Here is a 20,965-nt window from a genome sequence, read left to right as displayed (position 1 = left end):
GTCAAACATTTATATTCAGGAGAATGGATGAAAGAGAAAAACACAGGGTGCCAATCCTGCTGACGAGGAACATATTTAAAGCCAAACACTCCAGAGCAAGAATAGCAGCTGCTGCAGGTACGTTTTGAAGGTGAGGCAAAGCCAAATCCCGTATCACTTCCTAAAGCCCTGGAAAGGCCATGTCCCAAAGTTAAGCTTTCAAATCAGAGCCTCATATAAACCTTCAGGACTTAGGAACTCTCGAAGAGCCAGGGAGAAATGATCACTCTCTGCTCAGTGTCAAAGCAGTCTGCTGGGTCATGAGGATTTTGGATAAAAGGAAAAATGGAGTCGCCTAAAATAAATAAATAAATAAAAGGATCAAAACTTGGAAAATATAAAACGTATTCAATTTTCCAAGAAAAAATGGTTTTCAAAATCAAAGAAAGTCTACTCTAAAAGGCCCTGAAATGAAATATGGTCAAGTGAGGCAGGTGGCATGGGTTGAATTGTGCCCACCCCTCCCCCTCAAGAAATGTTGAAGTCCTAACCCACAGTACTTCAGAATATGACCTATTTGGATATAAGGTTTTGGCAAATATAATTAGTTAAGATGAGGTCTTAACTAAGGATGGGCCCCTAATCCAATACGATTGGTGTCCTTAGTAGACAGCCATGTGAAGACAGAGATATACAGGGAAATTGTGAAGGGAAGGTGAAAGCAAAGATTGGAGTTGTGCAGCCTCAAGCAAAGAAGCACTGAAGACTGCCAGAGAATCAGAAGCTGGAAGGGGTGAGCAAGGATCCCCTACAGGTTTCAGAGGGAACATGGCCTGCCAACACCTTGATTTCAGGTTTCTAGCATCCAGAACAGTGAGACAATAAATTTCTCTGGTTTTAAACCACCCAGTTTGTGGTACTTTGTTACAGCAGCCCCAGGAAACCATACAGCAGGGAAGAAGCCAGAGAAAAGGCTTGGTAACCACTCAGGTCCTGCAGGGCAAAGGGTAGCGTCGTTTTCTTTTCCCTCAGGCTGGCAGTGATCACTGCAGACAGAAGGCTCCCATCACCACTGCAGGCTCGCTCTCCACCTGGGGCCAGTAAAGAGAAGCAGGGCGTGGGGACAGCAGGGACTGGCAGCCTCAGGGATGCCTGACAGGAGCAAGAATGCCATTATGGTTTTGTCTGCATCATCTAAGAGGTTCAAGGGAGATGTCTGCATTTCTTCCTGTGCTCACTCAAAGGAGAAAATACCCACACTTGCCAACTTTTCCTGTTCTGATTTCATCAGGGGAGTCCCAGAGCCAGAGCACTGGAATGTGATAACATTCCAGTGTTGAGACTGAGGGTGTTGAGCTGGAGTAGAAAGACGAATATGATTCAGAAATTAGGGAAGATGGGGACAAACAAGCGATGTATGTTGTGTTTCTATGAAACACAGATTATAATAAGGAGAAACCCAGATTCCTTAGAAGTATGTGTCACTCAGGGTTAACCCAGCCAGACCTCTCCTGGGCCTCTCCTTTGTTGGCTCCTCCCCTTTGGCTGACATCTATAAAGTAGGTTCTAAAATGGAAAGTCTCTTTCTCTTTTCTTTCCCTCTACTCCTGCTGTGGGTTATTTCTGCCACTTCCCTTTCTATATGCAGACAACTCCCACAGCTGTATTCACAGCCCAGACTTCTATTTTGAACACTGGTTATATCTGACGTATCAACTCATTATTTCCTTTCAAAATGATTTCTTCTACCATGTATCAGTTACATGGTACTCACTTGTGCTTTATACATATTTGCTCATTTAACCCTCAGAACCCATCCTATTATGATCCCATCTTACAGGGGAGAAGACTGAGGCACCGAGAGTTAAAAGACTTGCTGACAGTCACATAACATGCCTGTGGCACAGCCAGGATTTGAACCCAGGCAATCTGGCTCCACTGTCTGTGCTCGTCCCCAGTTTGCTCTTCTTCTTCAATCCCTTTAAATGGTACCACCAACCACCAGAAACCTGGGGGTCTCCTTCAATTCCTTCTCTTTCCATCCAAATGCAATCATCTGCAAGACCTGATGAGACTACTTCAAAAAAAAGAATCTCCTGTGCACTTCTCCCCACCTTCTTTGGCACTCCTGTCATCCAAGTCACCATCATTGCTCCCCTGGACATGGACATCTGCCCTAGTCTCCCTTCCTGCGTCCTTCTATGCCTACCTCTAGCCATTTCCCACATCTTCTAGCAGCCCAGGGATCTGTGAAAGATCTAAGTCAGGTCATGGCATTCTCCTACTGGACACCCTTCTCTGACCTCCTATTGGATATTCAATAAAGTCCAAACTCCTTGCCCTGTCCACGCAGCCCTGCAACATCTGGCCCAACCTTCCTTGTCACCCTCACCTGGAGCCAACTCTCCCCTTTGCCCATCCCACTTCAGCTCTCCAAAACTCCAGCTGATCTACTGTGATCTCTTTCTCATCTTCATGCCTTTGTCTGTGCTGTTCCCTCTAGCTGGAATGTTTTCCTACCTTCAGTCTTCTGATTAAGGGCCATCTTCTCTGACAGGTCTGCCCGGGGCCACTTGACCCTGACTTAACAGGGTCCTCTCCCCTTATTCTGTCTCAGCACCCTTTCCCCCTTAGGGCACTCAGCATTCCTCAATATCTCTGTTTATATCTGTGTCTCCACCTCCTCTAAATTGAAGTTCCAGAGGGCAGAGACCTTTTGTTTTACTCACAGTACACCCAGCTCCTAGCCCAGTGTTCAGCCTCCAGCTAGGGGCTTAATAACTGTGAGTGAGTCTGATGGAAGTAGATGGAAGCAAGACAATGATATCCCAAGGTGTGGGCTTTCTCCGAGGTCTACACTAGACAATTGGCTGTCTGATGAGGTTGCTTCCTTCAAATATTGATAGTCTAGAAATCAAAGTGATCATTGTATCTTGGGAGATTTGGAAGATGTCCAGACTACATAAAATGACCTCTTTCAGCACCACAAGCTATGCTAAGTCTTTCAATCTGGTTCCACAAGCCCAGATGGATGCCTGGTGCACCTGGGATGTTTCTAATGATTCCATTGTATCTTCCTTCCTGTCTCTCCAAGCGCTCAGCATTTCTCTGTCAAAGGCAGCAAACCCAACTATCTGGATTGAGCCTGAAACACTGGGCCCCTGAAAAGACTTCATCAACACAAACTTCTTTCTCAGAATCATTTTCATTATTTGTTTGCAGCAGATTATAAATAAGCTGTATTCATCTTCTTTTGAGTCATAGAGCACCAGTGTCTGAGAATTATTTTTTTGTACCACAATCAAAGTCAGGAGCTTAACTTAGCTAAGACTTCATGACCAAATTCTCCTCTCGGCCAAGGGCCACAGAGAGTTGAAGACTATTCTTGCCTCACCTCTGTGCATCTCTAACTTCATCTTACGGGGGAGACACCTGCATTTAAGGGACCTTCACTCTAACTGTGGAAGATACAGGGAACTTGGCTCACTGAAGTGAGAAATCTGGCTTCATCACATCTTCTTGGCTGGGGAATGGTAACTGGCTTGGCAGGATTTGGGGAGTACAGTGGGGACACTCCCTCTCCTCCCACTTCACTTCTACGGGAATACGGATCCACCTGAGAGGGGCTAAGATCAGGAACATTTACTGTTTGTAACATCCTGGGAAGAAGATTTCTTGCATCGATGACCCAAGTCATTAATGCTCACGTGGTATGATGTTAAAATGCACCGTTTCATGGATTTCGTATGAGTATGTTTGTTGTTAATCCTAACAACAAGTTGCTACAGATTTAAAAATATTTCCTAATGCAAAGTAAACCTAGACGGTGGAAACTCCTTCTACAGTTCATGCAAAGGCTGTCAGGACTAGAGGGATTCTTTGTGGCCCTTGGAGGACCCTGAAGTAACAAAAGAAGATAATTATAATGCTCCCCCAAATCTCCTTGTCCCCCTCCTATCACTTCACTGGGGTTTTCTCATTGCTCTTCTGCCTCAGGGCTGTGTACCTGCTGTTCCCTCTGCCTGGATGGTCTTCCCCCAAATATCTTCCCAGCTCACTCCCTCACTCCATGTTGACTTCTGCTCACATATCTGAGCAGAAAATAATGTACCCTATCCCTCTCATTCTCCGCCTCTGCCCTTCTCCAGAGTACTGAAAACTGACTTAATATACTATACACTTATTTCTTTGTTTACTAGCTCTCTTCCCTAATAAAATCACAGGCATGTAAGCTCCACGCTTTCTTATTTCTTTCCCTGCTGTATCCTCTGAGCCTAAAAGAGTATCTGGCACATAGTAGATGCTTAGTAAATATTTGCTGCATGAATAAATGAGTACAAAATGCTTTCTTGTTCTGGGTCTTGTTTTCTTTGACAATTCTCAAATGCCATTACCAGACTTTTCAGAGCTCCATGCCGTATCTCAAAAATCTGACAAATGCACTCTTCACCTTTTGTAAATCCTGTTCACATGAGACTGTCACTACTCTTATTTAAACATGCCTCCAGAACCTAGGCGCGGTATTTAATCAAACACAAGTAGTTGAAGATGAAAGGAGCAAAGATCTGAGAATCGAGGAAGGGGCAGACTTGAGAATTTTCTACCCTTTTGACTCTCTTAATTCATGTGAGACCTCTGTATTAATCTTATTTCTCAGTACTCTAAAATACTTATTTTTTCTAACTGCTTTGCATCCACCAAAAAAAAAAAAAAATAGACTTTCAAGAGAGTCAAATGATACCTTCTCCTCTTCACATTCCTTGCTCTCAATCTAAAATGTTTTCAACAGCAACAAGTTAGATTGTCAAATTACACTTTTTATTATAATTAAATATAAAAGAGGGACCCTCCCTCCTTGGTGGTTAAGCTTGGGTCAGGGAGTGGCAAACAGCAGCCCTTTAATGTTCATTCCGTTCATTCCCAGGAAGTCTCTCTCTTTTCACTCAGATTGTATGGTATTTCTTTCCAGGGTTCGTCCTAAAACAAAGCTCTAAATGTTTTGATTTGAAATCCAGGTCTAACCTGTTTTTCATTAACTTCCTGCAGAGGACCATTTGTGAAACTCTCTGAGTGCCAGTATTTACCTAAAGAAGCTTCAGGAACCGTGGTTTGAAACACACACCAAATAGGAAGTTACAATCATGTCGAAAGTACCTAATCGGGCATGATGCCTATACTGCTTGGGATATGAAAAGTCCATTTCCATGAAAATAGTTATACGCCAGATCATCCAGCCCTGAGATGCAGTAGACAGGAGGGAGACCACAGAAGAAGTTCAGCACATCCACATGCATGTAACACAGGTGCCTTCTCCGTACGCGGTTTAAATTTGCATGGTCGGAATAAGGACTATTAAAAGAGACAAAGAAGGACACTACATAATGATCAAGGGATCGATCCAAGAAGATATAACAATTGTAAATATTTATGCACCCAACATAGGAGCACCTCAATACATAAGGCAAATACTAACAGCCATAAAAGGGGAAATCGACAGTAACACATTCATAGTAGGGGACTTTAACACCCCACTTTCACCCATGGACAGATCATCCAAAATGAAAATAAATAAGGAAACACAAGCTTTAAATAATACATTAAACAAGATGGACTTAATTGATATTTATACGACACTCCATCCAAAAACAACAGAATACACATTTTTCTCAAGTGCTCATGGAACATTCTCCAGGATAGATCATATCTTGGGTCACAAATCAAGCCTTGGTAAATTTAAGAAAATTGAAATTTTATCAAGCATCTTTTCTGACCACAACGCTATGAGACTAGATATCAATTACAGGAAAAGATCTGTAAAAAATACAAACACATGGAGGCTAAACAATACACTACTTAATAATGAAGTGATCACTGAAGAAATCAAAGAGGAAATAAAAAAATACCTAGAAACAAATGACAATGGAGACACAACGACCCAAAACCTATGGGATGCAGCAAAAGCAGTTCTAAGGGGGAAGTTTATAGCAATACAAGCCCACCTTAAGAAGCAGGAAACATCTCGAATAAACAACCTAACCTTGCACCTCAAGCAATTAGAGAAAGAAGAACAAAAATACCCCAAAGCTAGCAGAAGGAAAGAAATCATAAAAATCAGATCAGAAATAAATGAAAAAGAAATGAAGGAAACAATAGCAAAGATCAATAAAACTAAAAGCTGGTTCTTTGAGAAGATAAACAAAATAGATAAACCACTAGCCAGACTCATCAAGAAAAAAAGGGAGAAGACTCAAATCAATAGAATTAGAAATGAAAAAGGAGAAGTAACAACTGACACTGCAGAAATAAAAAAGATCATGAGAGATTACTACAAGCAACTCTATGCCAATAAAATGGACAATCTGGAAGAAATGGACAAATTCTTAGAAATGCACAACATGCCAAGACTGAATCAGGAAGAAATAGAAAATATGAACAGACCAATCACAAGCACTGAAATTGAAACTGTGATTAAAAATCTTCCAACAAACAAAAGCCCAGGACCAGATGGCTTCACAGGCGAATTCTAACAAACATTTAGAGAAGAGCTAACACCTATCCTTCCCAAACTCTTCCAAAATATAGCAGAGGGAGGAACACTCCCAAACTCATTCTACGAGGCCACCATCACCTTGATACCAAAACCAGACAAGGATGTCACAAAGAAAGAAAACTACAGGCCAATATCACTGATGAACATAGAGGCAAAAATCCTCAACAAAATACTAGCAAATAGAATCCAACAGCACATTAAAAGGATCATACACCATGATCAAGTGGGGTTTATTCCAGGAATGCAAGGATTCTTCAATATATGCAAATCTATCAATGTGATAAACCATATTAACAAATTGAAGGAGAAAAACCATATGATCATCTCAATAGATGCAGAGAAAGCTTTTGACAAAATTCAACACCCATTTATGATAAAAACCCTGCAGAAAGTAGGCATAGAGGGAACTTTCCTCAACATAATAAAGGTCATATATGACAAGCCCACAGCAAACATCATCCTCAATGGTAAAAAACTGAAAGCATTTCCACTAAGATCAGGAACAAGACAAGGTTGCCCACTCTCACCACTCTTATTCAACATAGTTTTGGAAGTTTTAGCCACAGCAATCAGAGAAGAAAAGGAAATAAAAGGAATCCAAATCAGAAAGAAGTAAAGCTGTCACTGTTTGCAGATGGCATGATACTATACATAGAGAATCCTGAAGACGCTACCAGAAAGCTACTAGAGCTTATCAATGAATTTGGTAAAGTAGCAGGATACAAAATTAATGCACAGAAATCTCTGGCATTCCTATATACTAATGATGAAAAATCTGAAAGTGAAATCAAGAAAACACTCCCATTTACCATTGCAACAAAAAGAATAAAATATCTAGGAATAAACCTACCTAAGGAGACAAAAGACCTGTATGCAGAAAACTATAGGACACGGATGAAAGAAATTAAAGATGATACAAATAGATGGAGAGATATACCATGTTCTTGGATTGGAATAATCAACATTGTGAAAATGACTCTACTACCCAAAGCAATCTATAGATTCAATGCACTCCCTATCAAACTACCACTGGCATTTTTCACAGAACTAGAACAAAAAATTTCGCAATTTGTATGGAAACACAAAAGACCTCGAATAGCCAAAGCAATCTTGAGAACGAAAAAAGGAGCTGGAGGAATCAGGCTCCCTGACTTCAGACTATACTACAAAGCTACAGTAATCAAGACAGTATGGTACTGGCACAAAAACAGAAAGATAGATCAATGGAACAGGATAGAAAGCCCAGAGATAAACCCACGCACATATGGACACCTTATCTTTGATAAAGGTGGCAAGAATGTACAGTGGAGAAAGGACAGCCTCTTCAATAAGTGGTGCTGGGAAAACTGGACAGCTACATGTAAAAGTATGAGATTAGATCACTCCCTAACACCATACACAAAAATAAGCTCAAAATGGATTAAAGACCTAAATGTAAGGCCAGAAACTATCAAACTCTTAGAGGAAAACATAGGCAGAACACTCTATGATATAAATCACAGCAAGATCCTTTCTGACCCACCTCCTAGAGTAATGGAAATAAAAACAAAAATAAACAAATGGGACCTAATGAAACTTCAAAGCTTTTGCACAGCAAAGGAAACCATAAACAAGACCAAAAGACAACCCTCAGAATGGGAGAAAATATTTGCAAATGAAGCAACTGACAAAGGATTAATCTCCAAAATTTACAAGCAGCTCATGCAGCTCAATAACAAAAAAACAAACAACCCAATCCAAAAATGGGCAGAAGACCTAAACAGACATTTCTCCAAAGAAGATATACAGACTGCCAACAAACACATGAAAGAATGCTCAACATCATTAATCATTAGAGAAATGCAAATCAAAACTACAATGAGATATCATCTCACACCAGTCAGAATGGCCATCATCAAAAAATCTAGAAACAATAAATGCTGGAGAGGGTGTGGAGAAAAGGGAACACTCTTGCACTGCTGGTGGGAATGTGAATTGGTTCAGCCACTATGGAGAACAGTATGGAGTTTCCTTAAAAAACTAAAAATAGAACTACCATATGACCCAGCAATCCCAGTACTGGGCATATACCCTGAGAAAACCAAAATTCAAAAAGAGTCATGTACCAAAATGTTCACTGCAGCTCTATTTACAATAGCCCGGAGATGGAAACAACCTAAGTGCCCATCATCGGATGAATGGATAAAGAAGATGTGGCACATGTATACAATGGAATATTACTCAGCCATAAAAAGAAACGAAATTGAGCTATTTGTAATGAGGTGGATAGACCTAGAGTCTGTCATACAGAGTGAAGTAAGTCAGAAGGAGAGAGACAAATACCGTATGCTAACACATATATATGGAATTTAAGAAAAAAAATGTCATGAAGAACCTAGGGGTAAGACAGGAATAAAGACGCAGACCTACTGGAGAACGGACTTGAGGATATGGGGAGGGGGAAGGGTGAGCTGTGACAGGGCGAGAGAGAGTCATGGACATATACACACTAACAAACGTAAGGTAGATAGCTAGCGGGAAGCAGTCGCATGGCACAGGGATATTGGCTCGGTGCTTTGTGACAGCCTGGAGGGGTGGGATAGGGAGGGTGGGAGGGAGGGAGACGCAAGAGGGAAGACATATGGGAACATATGTATAGGTATAACTGATTCACTTTGTTATAAAGCAGAAACTAACACACCATTGTAAAGCAATTATACCCCAATAAAGATGTTAAAAAAAATTTAAAAAAAAATTTGCATGGTCGGGAAGAGCAAACACACTAGGAAAGAAAGGTCTAGCTGTATGTCCCACCAAAGCAAGAAATATGAAAGTGGATGGGGCTCTTACGAATCCTTTGTACCCAGTACCAAAAACATCCAAATGCCCGGGGCTGATGTCATCCATGGGGCAGAATTTGAAAGGCACTGCCTTCCCAAAATTCCCTGGACGTTAGCACACTGCACCTTTCCTGGGAGCCCTACCACTGGTGTCCTTCCTCTGCAGAAATGGGAACATTGTATCCTCATGTGTCAACCTACACCAATCTTGTTCCCAGGAAAGAGAGGAAGGATGGGGCGGGGAAGGGAAGCTGTGCTCTCTAATTCTCACCAAGGACTTATTATGATGGGGTAGCTTCTCCTATTAGCAAGTTTCCACCTTAGATAAACCTTCCCCAACCTTTCCACCATCAAGCATCCCTTTTTGTATTTCTTCACGGACCCCATGTTTTGAGTGACCCTGCCTGCCAATCTGTACCTATTACAAAACATTAACTCACTTCCCCCAGTCTTACTTGTGATTAAAGATGTAACTTCCAATCAGAGCTTCCTCCGATCAGCCTAAGATAACCAGTACCTTAGTGCTGACAGCATTTTAGTAAAAAATACAGGAATATGATGTTTTGAAAACTCTCTGCAGCCTTGATGTAAGGTATATGTTTATGGGATAATAAAGATGTATCTGATCTTTGTCCTGGGTTCCAGCCACAGAGCTTCAAAAACCACTGGAATTTACTGAGCGATGGGATTGTCTTTACTGTGCCAATGAGGTGAGTCATGAGTGGGCCATGAGATAGCTGTAGCATCAGGCTGGTTACTAAAAAGACCCAGCCATGTGATTAGAGGGTTGGCACTTCGGGAACGCAAGGGGACTGGAGACCGAATTCAATCGTGGCCAGTGACTTAATCAGTCACGGCTATGCAATGAAACTCCAGAAAAAGCCCTGGATGCCGAGGCTCAGAGAAGCTCCCTGGCTGGTGAACACACTGATGTGCAGGAAAGGTGAGGTGCCCTGACTCCACGGGGAGAGGACTTGGAAGCTCTGCATCCAGGGCCTTTCCAGAGTTTGCTCTATGTGTAGGTTTTATAATAAAAACTGTAATGGTAAGTACAGCACTTTCAGTGAATTCTATGAGGTGTTCTAGAGACTTACTGATCAGGGTCATGGAAACCTCCTAATTTACAGCCCCTGGGTCAGAACAGCAGGTGACTCTGAGACTTGCCGCTGGTGTCTGAAGTGAGGCTGGAGCCCTTAAACCTGTGGAGTCTGATGCTAGTCCTAGGTAGTGTCAGAATTGTACTGCGGTCCACCCACTGGGAGTGAGAACAGAGCATTATCTTTAAATATATATAAGCATCCAAACCCACAGAATGTACAACACCAAGAGTGAACTGTAAAGTAAACTATGGACTTTGCGTGATAAAGATGTGCCAGTGTAGGTTCATCAGTTGCAACAAATGAACCCCTCTGGTGGGGGATGTTGACAATGGGGGAGGCCATGCATGTGTGGGAGACAGAGGGCACATGGAGAACCTCTGTACCCTCCTCTTAATTTTGCTGTGAACCTAAAACTCCTCTAAAAAATAGTCATAGTGTATATATATATATATATATATATACACATAAATGCAAGAAAATACTAAAAATAGGTGTGGTCAGAAAACATCTATTTGGGGAAAATCCATTGGTTTCAGGTGGCTCTGAGAGAATCATTCCAATGGGGAGGAGGATGCTGTTGATGTGTACTAAAACCAGGCCCAGGAAACAGGCAGAAGCTTCCTCACTAAAACAGTTGCAGGGATATTAAGTATCAAGGAATATGTTTTTAGAAAAAAGCTAATATACCGAAATGATAATGATTACAACATCTACTGAGTGCTCACTACATGCCAGGTACTGTTCATGCATTTCACATGAACTGATTGAATGCCTTCAAAGCCTAGATGATGTAGGTACTGTTATTACACTTATTTTACAGATGAGGAAACAGACATAGCAAGAGACTAAGTAATTTGCTCAAGGTCATATTCAGGAGTTTGCCTTTTAATCAATTAGAGAGTCATGAAAAGTAGAACTGGCGTTGTGGCTGGATGGTCTTCTTTCTGCTCCGGTAGAGCCCACTGCACTAGGTACATGCTGCTTTCATTGTTTAGCTACCCTTTGGATGAACTCCTTCGTGTTAACAGGAAGTTCTATTTTGATAAAGTTTCTTTTATCCCTTGGTTCCAGAGTCTTTCTATGTTCCCCTTCCTCATTTTGCAAATTAGCATTTGGAATGGGGAAGGAAGAGTATATAGTTAGTTCGGATGTTACAACAGTTCATGATGATTATAGTGATTATGAGCTAATGTTGAAAAATTTTAGTAGCATAATAAAAATATTAATTTGAGGGTTCAAATAGTTATTGCATTCATTATTATTCTGTAAAAGTAAGTTAGGAATTGACCAAGGAGCAAAGAGCTCAGAGTATTCCTATGAGAAAGCCAGCCTTGTAGAAGGCACACATAGGAAAAATACTGCTATGGTATCTTAATAAAAATGTTCCAAGACATTCTCATTTGTGTGTTGCCTGAGTGCTTGCTATAGATGTAAAGGCAACATTTGACAAAGACCTTGAGTTCAAAGAGTACAAACTGATAAGATACCAGGCCCTCTCATCAGGGGTGAAGTAGTAGAAGCCAAGCCTGAACAGAGATACACAGGTTTCCCCCGTTATCTTAATGCAGAGCATCTCTATGAAACTTTCCATAAGCTGAAATGGTGTAAAGCCAAGGGTAATACCCCAGATTTTCAAAAGTTCATTTTATGCCACTTCAGTTTTAAGAAAGACCTACTTTAATACATTGACGGCATAAAAGCAAAAATCCTCTTTGGATTTCTTTCAGTTACCAAAAACAGGTACAGGCATATCATGTCTTTACTGCACTTCATTTTGCTTTGCAGATATTGTGTTTTTACAAACTGAAGGTTTGTGACAACCCTACATCAAGCAAGTATATCAGCGCCATTCTTCCAACAGCATTTGCTCATTTCGTGTCTCTGTGTTGGATTTTGGTAATTCCAGCAATATTTCAAACTTTTTCATTATTACTATATTTGTTACGGTGATCTGTGTGCAGTGATCTTTGATGTTACTACTGCAAAAAAAGATTATGACTCCCTGAAGGCTCAGATGCTGGTTAGCATTTTTTATCAATAAAACATTTTTAAATTAGAGTATGTACATTGTTCCTTTAGACAATGCTATTCTACGCAACAGACTACAGTATAGTGTTAACGTAACTTTTTTATCGGCTATATTCCCCATGTTGTACAATATATCCTTATAGTTTATTTTATACTTAACAATTTGTACCTCTTTACTGCCCTACCCTTATATTGTACCCCACCACTGGTAATCACTAGTTTGTTCTCTATACTTATGACTCTCCTTCTCTTTTGTTGTATTTACTAGTTTGTTGAATTTTTGGATTCCACATATGTGATATCATATATTATTTGTCTCTGTCTGACATTTCACACAGTATAATGCCCTCCAAGTCCATCCATGTTGCTGCAAATAGCACAATTTCATTCTTTTTATGGCTGAGTCGTATTCCATTGTATGTATGTGTGTGTGTGTGTGTGTGTGTGTGTATATATACACACACACACACCCCACATCTTTATCCATTCATCTGTTCTGTTGATGGCTTAAGTTGTTTCCATATCTTGGCAATTGTAAATAATGCTTCTATGAACATTGGGCTGCATGTATCTTTTCAAATTAGTGTTTTGGGTTTTTTTTGGATATATATCCAGGAGTGGAATTGCTGGGTCATATGGTCAAAACTAAACTACTTTTAGTTTTTTGAGAAACCTCCATACTGTTCTCCATAGAGGCTGCATCAATTTACATTCCCACCAACAGTGTAGGAGGGGTTCCCTTTTCTCCACACCCTCTCCAGCATTTATTGTTTGTAGATTTTTTTATGACAGCCATTCTGACAGGTGTGAGATGATATCTCATTGTGGTTTTAATTTGCATTTCTCTGATGACTAACGATGTTGAGCATCTTTTCACGTGTCTGGTGGCCATCTGCATGTCTTCTTTGGGAAAACGTCTATTCAGGTCTTCTGCCCACATTTTAATTGGGTTGTTTGCTTTTTTGACGTTGAGTTGTTATATTTTGGATATTAACTCCTTATCGGTCATATCATTTGCAAATATTTCCTCACATTCAGTAGGTCGCCTTTTCATTCTGTCAATGGTTTCCTTTGCTATGCAAAAACTTTAAGCCTAATTAGATCCCATTTATTTATTTTTGTTTTTACTTCCTTTGCTTTAGGAGACAGATCCAAAAAATATTGCTACAATTCATGTCAAAGAGTGTTCTGCCAATGTTTTCTTCTAGGAGTTTCATGGTTTCCAAAACATAACTTTTATATGCACTGGGAAACCAAAAAATTCTTGCGACTTGCTTTATTGCGATACTTGTTTTATTGCAGTGGTCTGGAACCAAACTGCAATGTCTCCAATGTGTGCCTGTACTAACACAGATCTTTCATAAAAGCAAAGTTATGTAATGCAAACTTTCGAAAAGTGTGGCTACCATATTCAAAAATTTTAACAAAGGAAATAGTAATGCAACATCTGAAACAATGAGAGGGTTCCAACACTCCTAGATAGAATATACAGACTCAGGAAACCAGCTAATCTTTCATCTCCAACAGTAATGTACTGAAATTGCAACCGAAATCTTCCCTCTTGATCATATCACTCTAATAAACTCACCATACACTGGTAAACACAAATGATCAACCATGTTGTAGAAAAGCAGGGACTGATTGCTCATTTGTGTTTGGGTGTGTATGTGCTTTTGTGTTAAGAGGGAAAAAGAGAACAGATAAAACAGTGATAAGAGTATTTACAGAAATCTGAGAGTTTTCTAAATTGTGGTTAAAAAAAGTGTAACATAAAATTTACCACTTTAAACATTTTTAAGTATACAGTTCAGTAGTGGCGAGAATATTTACATTGTTGTAAAACAGATCTCCGGAACTTGACTTTTTCACTGTATGGAACTAGAACTCTATATCCATTAAGCAACAAATTCCCCTTTCCCCCTCCCCACAGACCCTGGCAACTACAATTCTGTTTTCTGTTTCTATGAATTTGACTACTTCAGATACCTCATATAAATGGAACCATACAGTATTTTGTCTTCTTATTACTGGCTTATTTCTCTTAGCATAATGTCCTCAGGGTTCATCTATGTTGCAGCATATGTCAGAATTTCCTTCCTTTTAAAGGCTAAATATTCCACAATATGCATACCCCACGTTTTGTTTATCTATTCATCCATCAACGGACACTTGGGTTGCTTCCAGCTTTTAGCTATTGTGAATAATGCTGCTATGAACACAAGTGTGCAAATATCTCTTCAAGATCCTGCTTTCAATTCTTAGGACATTTATCCAGAAATGGGATTGCTGGATCATATGGTAATTCTATTTTTAATTTGTTGAGGAATCACCATACTGTTTTCCATAGTAGCTCTGAGTTGTTTTTAATATTTGCTCTCAGATATCTCACTCATAAATGTTAGTTCTTTAATTTGAGACAGGAGGGAAATAGGAAAGAAAAAGCGAGGCAGTAGGAGCCCCTTTCTGACTAGGGCCTCTTTCTTCCCTCGAGCTCCCCAATCTCCCCTCCTGCCCACAGCACAGCTTCCCTTTTCTAGTCTATTCCTGTCCCTTCTTTCCTGCTGCCTGATGCCCAATGCTACCGTCCCCTTGTGGTGGGCAGAATAATGGCTCCCCAATAAAATGTCCACACGGTAATCCTTGGACGCTGTGAATGTGATATGTTACATGACTAAAGGGACTTTGAGCATGCAATTATGGTTCCAAACCTTAAAATAGGGAAATTAGCCTGCATTACCCAGGTGGGCCCAATCTAATAATGTGAGCACTTAACAGCAGAGAACTGTCTCCAGCTGGAGGAAGTAGAGGACGGCAGAAGAGAGATGTCCCAGAAGGGCAAGCTAGAGAGACTGCAAGCGTGAGAAGGATTCCATGCGCCGCTGCTGTTCTGAGATGTAGGGGGCCACACACAAGGACTGGCAATGGCCTCCAGGAGATAAGGATAGCCCCCACTGACAGCCAGCAAGGCACTCAGTCTCACAACTGCAAGGAACTAAATTTTGCCGACAACCTGAATAAGCTCAGAGGTGGATTCTTCCCAAAGTCTCAGAAAGGAATGCAGCCCTGCCAACTCCTTGATCTTTGCGCTATGAGACCCATTTTGGGCTCTAACATATAGAACTGTGTGGAGATAATAAAGGGGTATTGTTTTAAGTTGCTAAATGTGTGGTGATTGTTTATGGAAGCAGTAGGAAACAAATATACCCTCTCTCACACTCACCTGGGTCTCTCCCAGCCCTTCAGAAATGTGCCATAACTTGGAAGGTGTCAGCTGTAGAGCCTGAACAACTAATTCCATGTCGATTCACTAATGGACAAGGGCTAGAGGGAGACTAATTTTTTGGAGAGATGAAATTTTTTTTCATCTGACTCTACTAGATATCCATAACAGCAGCAGGAATTTCAGACCTGGAAAGGGGGAGATCAGCCTACTGGCCAGTGACAGAAAATAATCTGGGACCAAGCAGAGCCTCACAATAGCACATCTACCGACACCGACACCGCGCATAACAAGGCCTGCTCATGCCTCCATATGGGTTATTCTCGAAGCCTCTCTGCCTCTCGCTTATAAAATACAATGTATTTTCATCATTAAAAAAAATCAGAGGGACTTCCCTGGTGGTCCAGTGGTTAAGAATCTGTGCTTCCAATGCAGGGGACTCGGGTTCGATCCCTGGTTGGGGAACTAAGATCCCACATGCCGTGTGAACGGCCCCCAAAAAAAAGAAAAAAAATTTTAAAAAAAGAATCAGAGCACAGAAGGTGATGCACTGAAAGTGAAAGTGCCCCTGCTCATAGTTCCACCTTTCCAGAAAGTTTTCATGTAATACAGTCCTTATGTGTCTACTTTCTTCTTTTCTTTTTTCTTTCTCTAAAACAGAATCACTCTGTATGTACTATTCTGTGACTGGATTTTTTTTTTTATTGATTAGTATATCTCTGGAATTTTTTTTGTCAATACATAGACAGCAGACTTCTCATTTTTTAAATGATTACATAAAAATGGCTATAAGTTACAATTGAGAAATATCATAACCCATGGATGGCCATTTATTCTGTGTATTTTCATTAGTACAAATGAATACCCATCAGCCTTTATTTCTTCAACCTTATGCAAGTGTATCTATATGACAAATACCCAGAAGTGGAAGTACTGGGTTACACAGGGTGAGCATTTAAACACTGACAGATATGGCCAAAATACCATCCCCAAAGAGTGCCAACTTTACTCTCCTATGAACAGAGTATGAGAGTGCCCGTCTTGCCCACATCCTCTGCAACACTGGTCTTCTTTCATTTTTTTTCACCTTTACCAATACTTAGATAGAAATGATTTCTCATTGTGTTATTTACATTTCTTTATTTCTCAGTGAGGTATAGCACCTTTTCACATGTTTGTTGGACATTTATAATTCTTTTTGTATCCTATTCATGTCCCTCACAAATTTTTCCATCGAGTTCATTTTTCTTATTGATGTAGTGAAGTTATTTTTATGTTAATGAAATGAGTCTCTTGTCAAATGTGCTGCAAATACTATTTCCTGTGGGTTGTCTTCTGACTCCACTAATATATTGTTTGCCATCATAAATTATAAATTTGTATTTAGTTCAATAGATCAATATTTTTCTTTTAGGCTTTCGGTTTGTATCTTGGTTGTAACTGCCTTCCCCACTCCAAGATTATTTTTAAAATTCACCCATATTTTGTCTTTTTCATTTTGGTATTTTATCCATCTGAAATTTAGTTTCATGTAAGAAGGGAGAAGGAATACAGATTTACTTTTTCCCTGAAACAGTGAGAAGTTTTCCTAACATCATTTATTGAATAAGCCATCTTCTCCTCTCTGATATGAAATGTCTTTTTCTTATAATAAATTCCCAAATCACATAATTTATTCTCTATTATTGACCTCCCTGCTTTGGTGTCAGTACAAATTATTTTAACTATGTACCTTTACAATACATTTTAATATTTTCTTATTTTTAGACATCCTCTAGCTTTGGGGGCATGTTAATTTTTTCACATAAACCTTTTATCAACTTATAAAATTTTTTCATATTTTGATTTTCTGTATTTTGATTTGACTCAGATAAGTTACTGTGCTATAAAGGCTTGATTTTTACTTACCCAGATAGATGCCATGATATCCCACCTTTCTCTTGAGTTGAGATCACACTAACCTATTAAAAGGAAAAAAAAAAAAGTACGAACAGTATAAATCTGGGACTCAGAACACAATAATCTCAGCCTAACCCTTAATCTCTAATCCAGAAAACAGAAGTCAACATTCAAAGAGAAACCACCTCTGGAAGAGGATGTTTCTCTAACATCAGGTACTGCATTTGCTAAATAAACATCACCGAACACCAACTATCTATCTACAAGAGACTGTGCTAGACCTGTGAAGGGCTCAAAACAAGAGAGAAAAAAAATCTCTGTACCTAAGAGGTTTGCAAATATGTTTCCTGGGAGCCAATTTTTGACTCATTTAACATCCAGGAGAACTACAATGATTGTTGACTTCTTTTAACTACCATCATAGGGAACAACATAAACTTGTCCCCCTCCCCCAGTTTTCAGCTGGCTTGTTTGATCCCTTGTGTTTGTGAATCTTCATTTACATTTTACAAGGCTTCCAGTCTACAGCCTGTTATAAACAGACATGCCTGCTCTTTGAGGAAGGTCCAGGCCTTGGTAGGGCCCATAGATGAAAAAGGGCAATTCTTTGATGGATGCCTAGTTGGGAACCCAGACACACTTTCATATGTAGACATTATTCAAACATGCTGGCAAATCTCCAGGATTGGCTTAGAAATAAAGTTGCTCCCACCCTTACCGGAACAAAATATTCTAAAAATTCAGTGATAGCCCCAGAGCAATGCGCAATAGGAAATGACACTATTAGTCTCTGGAATTTAAATATTTCTAGGGACTTGATTTTCTCAGGCTTTCTGTAGGGGAGGGCAGTCAGCTTTCTAGTTACAAGGGCTAAGGGCTACATCCCTCTAAATATACAGCAGATTAGTTCTGGTTTTGCCTCTGAAAGCTAGACACAATTTCTTTGAACCTCAGTTTCCTCATCTGTAAAAAGGGGAGAGGACAGCTGTTGCTGGCACTAAATGAAATAATATGTGTAATCACATCAGCTAATGTTTTGAGTTCTTCCTATGTTGCAGGTAATATAAAAAAAACACAACAGGGAATTCCCTGTCAGTCCAGTGGCTAGGACTCCGCACTTTCACTGCCCAGCAGGTTCAATCCCTGGCTGGGGAACTAAGATCCCACAAGCTGCGTGGCTTGGCCAATAAATAAATTAAAATTAAAAAAAATTAAGAAACATTGTAAGGTCAATTCCAAAAGGCTGGAGATTTTTGTCAAGTTTTTTCACTGAGGCACAAAAGTACTAAATAAAAATGCTTATTGAATGAATGAATGATATCAGCCTCACAATAATCCAGGGGAGCTGGGTATCATTAAGAACATCTCCACTTTGCAAATGAAGAAGTTGGGGCGCAGAGAGGTACAGTCGATCTCTCAGCATCCACGGTTCCAGGCCCCCTCCCCCACCTTGCCCCGCGTTTACCCAAATCCTCAGATGCTCAAGGTCCCTATATACAAAGGCACAGTACAGTCTCCTTACCCGCGGGTTCTGCATCCGCTGTTTCCACCAACCGCGGTTCGACTTTGAAACCCGCGGCTACGGAGGGCCGACTGTAATATAACGTTCCAGTCTCACAGCGAGTAAGTGTCCCTCTACGGAACCTAGGCAGTCACAGTCCAAGGCTATACATTTAACCTTCAAGCTGCTGCCTTACCCAAGTGCCCCGCCCATACACTGTCAAAGCTAATGCTCAGTATGTGTTGACTCAGTATAATTTGTAAATTACAAACATTTACTACTGATTTCAGTTTTAAGAAGTGAAAAATTACTCCACAGTGGAGGCTAAATGACTTAACAACAGAACCTTAAACATCCTTTTCTGAAAGAGATTAGAGCGTTTACATCATTTCCTTTACTTCCTCCTCGGTCCCTATATTTACGCCGATGTCTCTACAGAACCACGCGGCTCTGGGAACAAGCTTCTGGTTTTCTTTATTTATTATTTATTATTATTATTATATTTTATATTATATTATATAATATATTATATATATTATATAATATATTATATAATATAATATATAATATAATAATATTATATATTATATATAATATATAATATATATAATATATTATAAATAATATATATAATATATTATATAATATTATATTATTATATAAATATTATTATTTATTATTATTATTCTTTATTTATAATTCAAATTTCTTTGAATTTCCTTTCTCGTCAGTTTGAAGTTTTCTGCCTTCATGAAAGCTAATGGCGATATCTTTGCAGAATAATGTTTTTATGAGTTACAATTTTCACGAAGTTGATTTTTAGAAAGTTGTAAATGTACCTCTGGCAGAGGAGAGACTCTGACTGACTGTGTAGAACACAAATCCTTGTAAATAATTTAGCCGGGCAGTGTTACAACCTTATTAGCAGCCTGAGGGGCCACCAGAGACCCAGAACCTCCTTGACCCAGAAGCTCCTTGACCCGGCAGAAACCACAATTTCCTATATATGGTCACTTGCAAACAAGTACTCAGATGCTCTACCTGCTGACTCAAATGCCAGGGGAATGATTCAGGTCCAGTGAATCAGACTCTTGGAATCAAAGAAAAAGGTGAGTCTTTTCATGGAAAAGCAAACTTCTCGGACTCCCAAAGCCCAATATGTAAATACACTTTTATCCTACCTCCTAAAAAAATTAAGTGAAATAAAGTAAATTGCCTAAGTGAAGAGGAGGGACGTGCTCACAAGGATGGGTGGGGTTCAAGTCCTCAGAACAGCTTGGAACCAGCCCCTCTTACGACGCCAGGGACCGGGAGAACCATCCGACTCTCCGCTCTTTTTCTGTTCCCAAGACCTGAGGGTGGGGGGAGCCAAGATGGCCAACTGTATCCCTGCGCGGCTATCTGTGACGAAAAGCCAAGGGTCGAGGGCGCCGGGACAGCTGGTCAGCTTGCGCCCCGCCCCAAGCAGAACTGGGTGACCCTCCCAGGACAGGCAGTTCTGCTGTTCGGGGCCTCAGCTTCCTCGATTCTGAAACGGGGGCGGTGGCCTCCACGCCCGCCGGGGCCCCTGGGCCCTGCACTCCGCAGCCGGGTCGGTACGTGGCGTGGGTGCCAGCCCAGCGCTGACCCGTGGCCGCGCTGCGCTCGCGGGGGAACCGGCCGAGGCGCGACCCTGGCTCCAAGCTGCGGGGCAGCCGGGGTGGCTGGTGAGGCTCGCGGCGACGCGGGGGAGGTTGAACTTACCTGGAGCGCGGCCCCAGGAACGGGCGTGCGGAAGAGCGGCCAGCGAGGGAGTGCGCCCCGGACAACGCTGCTCCGCGCTCGCTCCCGCCCGTGGCCGGACCGCGCCCCTTCCTCCCGCCCCTCCAC

The 20,965-nt window shown here is 40.7% G+C and overlaps 1 protein-coding gene across 4 annotated transcripts in view; it reads right to left on the bottom strand.

The window, feature by feature from the left end:
* The window catches only part of ANXA3 (annexin A3), a 57,822-nt gene extending 36,857 nt beyond the window's left edge, over nt 1-20,965 (bottom strand). Inside the window, exons 1-3 of one of the 4 annotated variants that reach the window (XM_082837620.1) lie at nt 20,840-20,965; nt 19,118-19,239; nt 17,605-17,657 (exon numbers count right to left, since the gene is read on the bottom strand). In XM_082837620.1, coding sequence (XP_082693746.1) covers nt 17,605-17,619 — 15 coding nt within the window. In that variant the 5' untranslated portion in view covers nt 17,620-17,657; nt 19,118-19,239; nt 20,840-20,965. Of the gene's footprint in view, nt 1-17,604; nt 17,758-19,117; nt 19,240-20,839 lie in introns of those variants that run through there. The other 3 variants (XM_082837618.1, XM_082837621.1, XM_082837619.1) reach the window with 3 other exon arrangements.

This window comes from Leucopleurus acutus (assembly GCF_964270905.1).
Source record: "Leucopleurus acutus genome assembly, chromosome: 4".
In the NCBI taxonomy this organism is placed as follows: domain Eukaryota; kingdom Metazoa; phylum Chordata; class Mammalia; order Artiodactyla; family Delphinidae; genus Leucopleurus; species Leucopleurus acutus.
This window is presented reverse-complemented; position numbering and strand designations above follow the sequence as displayed.